The sequence below is a fragment of the Rhinopithecus roxellana genome, chromosome 13, assembly GCF_007565055.1.
Source record: "Rhinopithecus roxellana isolate Shanxi Qingling chromosome 13, ASM756505v1, whole genome shotgun sequence".
Taxonomy (NCBI): domain Eukaryota; kingdom Metazoa; phylum Chordata; class Mammalia; order Primates; family Cercopithecidae; genus Rhinopithecus; species Rhinopithecus roxellana.
Genome location: NC_044561.1, coordinates 123,419,934 through 123,429,561, shown reverse-complemented (window position 1 = coordinate 123,429,561; position 9,628 = coordinate 123,419,934). Strand labels below are relative to the sequence as shown.

The 9,628-nt window shown below is 55.5% G+C and overlaps 1 protein-coding gene across 4 annotated transcripts in view; it reads right to left on the bottom strand.

The window, feature by feature from the left end:
* Positions 1 to 2,177: 2,177 nt before the first annotated feature.
* Positions 2,178 to 9,628, bottom strand: part of SLC9A8 (solute carrier family 9 member A8) — an 80,343-nt gene continuing 72,892 nt past the window's right edge. For 3 of the 4 annotated variants that reach the window (XM_030914017.1, XM_030914018.1, XM_030914020.1), the window contains 2 exons: positions 7,426 to 7,572; positions 6,106 to 6,504 (listed from right to left, as the gene is read on the bottom strand). In XM_030914017.1, coding sequence (XP_030769877.1) covers positions 6,397 to 6,504; positions 7,426 to 7,572 — 255 coding nt within the window. In that variant the 3' untranslated portion in view covers positions 6,106 to 6,396. Of the gene's footprint in view, positions 6,505 to 7,425; positions 7,573 to 9,628 lie in introns of all 4 variants that reach the window. The other variant, XM_030914016.1, reaches the window with a different exon arrangement.

Here is a 9,628-nt window from a genome sequence, read left to right as displayed (position 1 = left end):
GCCTGAACTGAGAACCGGCTCTGTTTCCCCTTGAAGCATCCAGTCACTCATTACACGAACCACATGGGTTCTCTTAGCAAAGACAACAGGGCCCAGGGAAGAAGTGGTGGTTGAAAGGAACCACCAGGTCTTCCATATTAGGGATGAATGGGTGTGTGCTGGAGTACCAGTATGTGTATTTTTATAAAAGGATGTACTAAAATTTCTACTTTCATTTTTAGTCATTTTGAAATCTTGAATAGCATTTAAGGAGAGGGTGAAATGCTTCTCTCTCTCTAAAGGTGGTAAAATGCTGGCCTGATAACATTCTAAACGTTTTTCCACATCCTTAGAATCTTGAATTGTTGGTAAATATTCTATCGTTATTTATCTCACCAATCCCCCATTCATGGACAAAGAAGTTGTTTTCCATTTTTCCTCATTCAGATATTGCCAGGATGGCCATTCTTGGAGTGCAATTTCCATGCACTTTCCTTTTGCCCCATGAGTGGAACTGCTGGGCCGTTTTCAGGCTTTGGAGAGCTGTCACCACAGTGGCCTCTGGAGAGTGTCCTCTGGAGAGTGTGAGCTAGCTGCCCTCCCAACAGCAGCTAGGAGTATATGGCTCATCTTCGCCACAAAATGAACAAACTACATTTTTGTGGCCTTTTTTTTTTCTAAGCAAAGACTTATTTTCTTCCTCATTTACATCAGGGTATCAGCTGGCAGCTGCCTGTATGCGCAGAAGCTCCTTCTGTGCCCAGCACTGGACTGGTCCCGACTGATGCTAAGACCCGCAGGTCTGCCAGGCGGTCTCCCCAGGCAGGGGGAGTGTGGCTGACGCCTGCCTGCTCTCCTGCAGGTCCACAGATACTCACAAAGAGGACCCCCATTTATGGGGCACTTCCTGTCACCCAGGGCCTTGAGATGACTGTACTGACCCCTGACCGCCACTGCCTTTCGTGTCTCCCATCTGCTCTGGCTACAGCCAGAGGGCTGTGTTGTCCCTTGCCTGGGGTGGGGGGTTGCCTCCAAGAGGCCGTGGGTCCCCGCTACAGGCCAGCTTCATTCCCCTAGTGCCCTACGGAATAATCAGAGGTTACAGGGCCCTCAACTTTGTGCATGACCCTCCAGCCTCCTGCCAGCTTTCTAGCCTCTAAGGAAAATATTTCTTGCCTCAATTGCTCCCCTCTACCCTAAGAGCTTTCTCTAGGAGTTGAGAAGGTTGAAATACAAATGAAACATGCCCTGTTCCCTTCGTGGGAACAAGGTGCCCACTCAGGACCACCCCCTACCTTTGCTGCCAGCACTGCGTTCTGTCCCAGCTGACACTGCTCAGCACGACACAGCCCTGCTTCCCAGCCGCCCTCACAGGCAGGCCTGGCCTGGAAAATTTTGCTTTCTGTCAGCCAGAGTTCTCATCATTCTCGTGGTGCCTCCCTGACACTGAGGCCAAGTGTCAGCTACCACTTGTCATCACACTTGCAGTTTTTATTATGGTGGAGAAGTATTTCTCTGAATCTGGGTTTCCACCAAACGCGGACCAAGGCGAGCCCCCTGTGGCCTTGGGAGTCTCCCCTAGGGTGGGCACAGGGTGGGAAGAAACCAGGAAACTCAGCTTTTGCCCCGTGGCCGGGGCCAGGACAGCTGCTCCTGACTGGTTTCATTTTATATCACAAGCATTTTTGGTTCATGCCTGTTACCATCAGTAGCTTCGATGCCTTTGGAAGTACGTGGGGGTATAGATGAATTCGTGACCCTTCTTCCCCCACTCGCCACCACCTCCGATCAGAGGCTATGGATGCCCCCACTCCTGCGGGAGGGCAGGTTCAGTGACAGAAGTTCCCCATTTCACCATCAGGCAAAGGCCTGTGGGGCACTGATCTACAAGCCCCGAGCAGGAGGTCAGGCGGCCCTGCAGCCCGGGCGGACAGCCCGCGAACCCAGGGAGGAAGGGCTCCCAGCATCGTGAGAAGCTGAGCCGGGCTGGTGGCTGAGCCTCACATGCTCCTCACTGAGGGCCAAAGGTGGGAACCAGACACAGGCTGCCCTGACCCAGCCCTGCTCCTAAACACTGCACTTCCTGGTGACATGGCTGCCACCGGCCCAGGGGCTGGATAGCTGTGTGCCACAGAGCCCAGTCTAGGAGGTGTGACCTGTGCATCTGCAAAGCCACCTGAACATGAACAGACACTGGCTCCAATTCAGCAGCATACACTTTATTTCTAAATAGGCATCCAGTGACACGACTGTTCACACATCTATTCCTGACTCCCTTAAAGAGTCCGAGATGGTGCAGGGGCTCCCGCATGGCAGCCACAGGCCCCCCACCTCTGACCCACTTTCCCCCCGCAGCCCGAAGCCCCATCAAGAAGAGCAGCACAGCACTGCTGAGGAAACGGGCCTAACAGGGGCCTCTCACCGCTCACTTGCGGGAGAAAAATGAGTACGTCTGGCCTTCATAATGCTTCTTAAAACAAAAACCCAGCACTCTTCATTTTTACATAGGAAATGATGAAAACGAATGTTAAGATTCACATCCATCTTGACAATTCAAGCTTTGCCATCTTGAGGACAATTCAAGCTTTGCAGATCCCTATTTGGAGAAACCGTCAATGCCTTTGGTATAAGCCAGGCTGTGCCCACCATCCAGATGGGAGTAGGGGGGCCTCCCCATCCCGGCCTGAGGCTCTGACTCCGCAGGGCTGGCAGGTGACTTTTGACCACGGATGCACATCTTCCTATCCAGTCACAGGCCCACTGCTCACGAGCACTTCGCATTCCACCAAAGCCAGTGAAGCCCCCGCAGAGCAGCCAGGGAGACCAACTCAAGGGCACCAGAGAGCACAGCAAGAAAATGGCTCGGGGGAGGGGGATGGGACGGGGCAGGGTGTGTATTAGTCTTCCTCCTTCTGTTACATGCCTGCCAACAGTGAAGCCCCTCAACTGTTGGAGAACTGTCTGGGAAATGGCAGGAGCCTAAATGGAAGGGGGCTGGCTCTTCATTCTCTTGAAGACTTTGTCTGACTGAGACGGAGGGCGTTAGGCGGAGGGCCCAGAGCTCTGGAGACGCCTTCCCAAGGACACTGCTTCATGACTGCATCAGGAAGCTCAGGGTTTCCTACCTGCCCCCAGCAAGGGCAGCACACACTCACTCGGCAGGGAATCTGGGGGGCAGAGGGAGACCTTTTCTCTTCTGCATGTGAAATCCTTGTCAGTGGCAGCCAATGGCCACTGAGCTTCTCCCCACACAGGAATCAGGCAGCAGTTCCGGCCCTGAGCCACCCCAGGCCACACCCACACCCCAGCCTGCACCCTCCTCAGCAGAAGAGGCCTGGCCTCGGCCACCTGCTGAGGACTCTGTAAGCATGTGCGCCCCGTGGGAACACGGACCCGAGACTTCATGAGGCCAGGCCGTGCCGATGGCACCCTTGCCAAGGGTTTTAAGAAGGGTCCCCAGTCACCCATCTTTCGGCATTCCATGGCACAAAAAGGAATCCTGTGGGCTAACCTGGGTGACTCTGGCGCTCAGGCCTGCCCCTTGGCCTCATGCCAGCCAGCCAGCCCGGCTGGCCCAGCCCAGTCCACCCACTGTGAAGAGGGGTGGCTGGCTTAGGGTAGGGGCCGACAGGGCTTCAACTCTGCCTCTGGGCAGTGTCTGAGCTCTAGATGATGGAACTGAGCCACACTTAGCCTGGCCCTGGCCCAGCCCCCAGCAAACTTATCTCGGGAACCTAGAAGCCAGCCCCTTTCCTTGCGAGACCTCACACAAGTCACGGGGTGGTTGTTCCGAGGGGTCATAACAACTACAGGCTGCAGAAAGCATGGGATTTATTCCAAGAACTGGTTCCACACAGCAGTGCCTGTGGTGGAGGGACTGCTGGCTAAAGGCTGGTTTCCCCCAGTGCTCCCTGGCTCCAGCCTTCACTCACCCTGAAGTATTCCTCCTACACGCCACAGTTCTCCTGTCCCACGGCCTAGACCCAGAAGAAAATAAATACACATGCAAGAAGATATAGTTAAGCTGCATATTTTTATATCTTCTGCACATTCACTGCCCCAAATAGAATTATCGGGTGTGCTAAAGGTAGACAGCAGCAATTTGTTATTCTCAGCAAAGACATTTGAAAAAAACTGACCCAGAAAAACAGACTTCTATGGCCTTTTGTTACCAAGGCGAGTCAAGACTGCCAAGGAACACGGGCTGTCCTTATCTCTTGGGGGCACTCTCCCAGGCTGCTGACCTCACCTGGCCACCCAGGGGCAGAGGAGGCTCACAGGAGATCAAGGCAGGTGCTGGTACCTCCTGGGAAAGGTCCCGCCACCCCCTCTGCCCCCTACAAATGCTAGGGCCCCCCACCAAGCCCCACATGCTCTTCCGCCACAGCATCCTTTTCAGGTCTCAGCTGAAAGCGTGAGGCCAGGTGTGGCGTGGCTGGGGCTATCACACCTGGCGGTGAGGGGGCAGACGGAAATGGGATCTGACTCTTTTCGTTGCTTTATCTGTCAATTTAAGATTAGGAAAGAAAGAAATCCTGGCAAACAACTGAGTTTGCAAAGCAACTTACATCTGGGAGATGGGACCCTAAACTTCAGGGGAAAGTGAGTTCTGGCAGGGGCGCAAGAACAATCTGGTCTCAGATCCGTGCCCCCACTCGCCCAGGGGCAGGCAAAGGTCCCCACCCTCTGACTTCCTCTCTTCTCCACTAAAAGGAAATGGTGGAGACCAAAATTAAGCAAGGCAATGGCTCAAATTATGGGGTTGAGAGATTTAAAAAGATCATATTTTAGCTCTATCAAGTACAAATTTACTTTTCATGCAAAAAGTAAACAGCGTGCTTCCTGCCCGGCTGGCCTGCTCTCACTTCAGGGGCAAGGCGAGGTGGCAGGATCGGGCCTGGCCTCTTGTTCCTGGCACGGGTCCTGAGGTCAGTCCCTCCTGATATCCGGAGCCACACCGTCTGAGGTGGAAGAGATGGAGATGCGTGTGCTCCAGCCCAGGGCCCATGCTGGCCCACTGTGTCCCCAGAGAAGCAGGAATGCACATGGTGAATTAAACCACCCCAGGGAGCCAGGTTCCAAGGCTCCCTGGGACCCAGAACCACATACGGAAGTTGGCAATGGCCCTTCGATGAGCTGAGCAGTTTGAGGCTTGTCAAAGGGGAGGTGAGGAGAGGATGCGAGTCAGTGACTCCATTCCATCTGGACATGACTGACAGCTCCTCACCCTGAGATGGCTGAGGGGGCCGGGCCCCTGGGACAGGGCTGGGGTGTGTGTGCGTGGAGCATCTGCCTCTGACTCCACGTCGGGGTGGGACGGGGGAGCACTGGGTGCTGCTGCTCTGGCCCCTGCCCCAGTGCTTTGGGGACCCTAGCATGGGTGACAAATGGGATCCAATGTGGTAGGGAACTGGGAGAGGGGAAAGAGGATGGAACCTTGATTAGCAGCGAAGATGGCAGCAGTGAGCAGACACCGCAGGGCCTCGGCACAGTGGCCTCCGGTTAGACAAAAGAACAACTGAGTATGGGAATGGTGGGGAGGGAGATCAGATGGCAGGAGGTGACTACGAGGCTCTCAGCACTTTGCTGTAAAATGCATGAATTTAAACCTAATTAAGACAGCAGTTGTGGGCCGGCAGAAACCCTGTGCCTCTAGCTTTTCCCTCTAGAGGGCGCTCTGACCCTGCAAGATAAAAGCCTTGGGTTGCAGCTTGCAGGGGGTTCTAAAGAAGATACCAGAAGGTACCAGTGTAAACATTCAGAAGATGCCCAGAGAAGGGCAGCAGCCGCCTGCTGTCCAGGGAGACAGGCTGAGAAGTGCCAATCAGGTAAAGGAAAAAAGGTCATTCCGTTTCTCTCCCTCTCTCTGAGGGAGCACAAGAAGTATCACAAAGAGCAGTGGGAGGTTTTCAAGATTTCTGGGCTCTGTCACTTAGGTCAGAATTGTGGCTGCGGAGGCATCTTGATGACTCAAAGGCAGGTGGCTGACCCCTGGCTCTGCCAGTCCGGTGGGGGCAGGATGAAGGCAGTGGCTGGGGAATGGCACACCTGTAGATGGTGCTCTAGGCAGGGGGCCACAGGGGTCCTCCAGGTGGCGGGGTAGGTGCCCCAGCTTCACAGACGACTGGCACCTGGCCCCGTGCTCCCTCTCCTCTGTGGGCCGACGAGCCACACTGAGCAGAGGCTGGGTCAGGGAGGAGTCGGGAGATGACAGTTTCCCAAGAAGTCACCTGGCTCCAGAGGCCTGGCAAGTTCTGGTCTAAGGTGACTCTGCAGCCAGTACCTCGCCCTGCCCTCTATGTCCGGAGTCCTGAAGGGGCTGCTGGATGCACGCACCTCTTTGAGGCCCCTGCTGAGTGTCTGTGGGCAGCAAACGCCCATCCTGGGCCTGCCTGCCTGAAGCCTTGGCACCTGGCGTCAGAGCAGCTCCTGCTCGTCGTCCTCAGAGCCGGAGGGGCCCTGGCGTACCTCCTCGTACCACTTGTTGGTGAGAGTTTTCATCTGGATGCGCCCGTGGTGCAGGTCCTGGGTCGAGAGACACAACCAAGCCGTCGGGGGCAGGGCCAAGGAAGGGAGGGGAGGCCGCTGGGTGCCCTTGGGTGGGGTGTCTGGGGAGGAGGTAGGAGGTAGGGTGATGGCCACAGGCAACTTCAGCTTCAATTGAACAAACTGAGCTGGGATTGTTCTTTGTAGGGGTGGAGATCACAGGAGGTGTCATTCAGAAAGGAGGAGGTAGCATGGCATGAGGTTGAAAATGTGGTCTCTGGAGTCAGACACACTTAGCTCTGCTCCCAATTATGCCCGTATTGGCTGTGACCTCAAGGGGTTACTGCACCCCCTTGGGCCTCCATCTCCTCAGCTGTCAGGGAGACAGCTGCATCCACTGCACGGGATGCTGAAGAAGGAAGCAGTTGTGGTCACAGTCACTGGAGCTGCCTGGCTCCAGAAGAGCGCACACACCGGCAGCTATCAGGCCTGCCCGAGAATGGAAAATGGGCCTGCACAGAAACAAAGCAGGCAGCCGCAGGAAGAGCCCCACCCCTACGCAAGGCCTCCAACTAAAGAGAGGCCAACAGTGCCCCGAGGGACAGAACCAGAGGCCTGAGCTGGGGGCAGCCTTGGGCCACAGCCTGAGGTCCTGGTGTGTCTGAAATTCCTCAGCTCTGATTCAGTAGCTGATCAATACCCCCGTCTGTCATCCAGGAAAACCAAACTGTGTTAACAAATCTATTATTAACCTCGCCCTGAACGTGGCAGCGAAGGAAAAACAGCAGATGCCGAGTTCCACAAGCACGTCCAGCCCCCAGATCAGGAGGCGGCGGCCTGGCGGGCCCACGTGAGACTTTCTGCCCCCCGACTCTTCCTCCACCCCACCCTGGGCCACCGCAGGTCCTGAAGGAGGCAGGCAAGGGACCCCCACAAAGTGTGGCCTGGCCAGTATCCCACCTCCTGCGTCAGCCTCCGAGTGAAGAAGGGGTTCAGGTACTTGGCGTCCAGCCACATGAAGCCTTTGAGGTCCTGCCGCCTGATGTAGTGGGCCTCGTACTCCTCCTCCGTGAGCTCCGACAGGTGCTCCGACTCCACAGTGTTGCCCTGAGCAGGGAAGAAAGGCAGCCCGATGGCCATCAGCGGGCACCATCGGGGGCACCTCTGGAAGACCCCACACCACCCAGGCCGCCAGTGTCCCCAATCCTAACTCCACTTGACCATCAGTGCAGGGTGACGATGGGCAGCAGATGGCCTCCTGGGAGCCCGCAGGGAGGCGGGAAGGTCCCTCAGGGCACAATGGATGCCCAGGACCCCACCTAGGACAGCTAAAACAGAAGGACTGGGCTGGGGCTTGGGTTTTAAGCTTTTCAAGCTTTTTGGGTGATTCTATCATGCAACCAGGACCGGAACTGCTGTTCTGGGCTTTTCATTAGCAGCAAATCGCACAGGGAGGCTTTTTGTCTCTCTGCCTGTGGCTCTATTAGCTAGGACCCCACCGTGGACAGGCTTTTGCCAATCAAGTCAGGAGACGAGAGGGGAGAGGGACACATCCTGTAGGAATTGAAGAGGGATGAGAAAAGGACCCCATGTGGAGGGGAGGGCCAGAGGTGAAGAGGTAGGAGCAAAGCAGACAGGCTCTGAGTGCAGCGCCCGTTCTGCTGCAGGAGCCTTGGTGGGGCCACAGGTGCAGGTGGTGGCGGGGGTGTGGGGGAGAGGGTGTGGGGGAGAGGGTGCAGGGCAGGAGCAGGGAGGGGAGATGAGGGCAGGGGAGATGAGGGCAGGGGAGGGGAGGGCATTTAGATGCTGTGAAGCAGTGGTTGTCAAACACGGGTCTGTATTAGAATCTACCTGGGGGGCTTGTGAAACCACAAAATACTGAGCCCACCGGAGCCACCTGCAGAGGTGCTAATTCAGTAGATCTGAGTGGGCTTGGGAATCTGCAGATCTAACAGGTTTCCAGTGATGCTGCTAGTCTGGGGACCCCATTTTGAGGACTGCTGATCAGTGTGGTGGTGAAGAACGCAGGCTCGGGAGACAGCCCGCAGCTGTCTGATCTGATTCTCTTGGTGCCTCAGCATTCTCATCTGCAAAATGGGTATAATGAAAGCACCAGTTTCCAGGCAGCCTATTGGGACAATATGAAGGAAAATGCAAGCACATTGACTGCCACAGAAAACATTCCAGAAACTCAGCGGTTCATCCTCAGAGGAACTGTCCTATTTCTGCTAGTGCTGTGCTTCGCCAAGCGTGTTCACAGGATTGGCTGCAGCAGTACTACCTGGCAACTTGTTAGAAACACAAATTCTTAGCCTAGGCCACATGGTCAGACCCTGTCTCTACTAAAAATAAGAAAAAAATTAGCTGGGTGGGGTCACGCCTGTCTGGAGTCCCAACTACTCCAGAGGCTGAGGTGAGAGGACTGCTTGAGCCCAAGAGGTCCAGGCTGCAGTGGGCGACCATGATCGTACCACTGCACTTCAGCCTATGCAACAGAGTGAGACCCTGTCTCGGAAATAAAGAAGAAACACAAATTCTTTCGGACCCCATGCCAGACCTATGAGATGCTGGTGACAGACCCAGCAGCCTGTGTGTAGCAAGCCCCCCACCAATTCTGATACCCAGAAAGACCTAAGCTAGAGCTTTTGTGAAAAACAAAAAAGTTGGTAGATAGGGGTTGGGGGCAAAGGGCCTCTTAGTGTGATGGAAGTTCTGCAGAGCCAGGCCTCACAGCCATCTGGAACTTTCCTCCCAGCAGCACTGCACTGGCTGAGGCGCCCAGTTTGGTGACTGGAGGCCATGGTCTTGCCAGCCCTGACTCCAATGTTAGCCGTGGATGGCCACGTGAGGACTCCTGAGCCTCTGATGACTGATTAAAGTTACTGAGGCCTAGCATACGGGAACTAGAAAGAGATGCATGTCCAGAAATGCATGATTGGCAGGGGATGCTCTGGGCTGGAGCCTACAGCAGCCTCTGCTTTGGTCAGAGGGCCTAGCTTTGCATAGAGGTCCTGAGGGAGAAGACAGGGCAGGAAGGCAGCTTGGTGGCAGGGGCAGTGGCTTGTAGGAAGAAGAGGTGGGCAGGCTGCAGAGCCTCAGCTCTCCCTACAGCTGGGGCCTGGGTACCTCCAACCCCACACCATATCTGTCCTTGGAGGAGTAC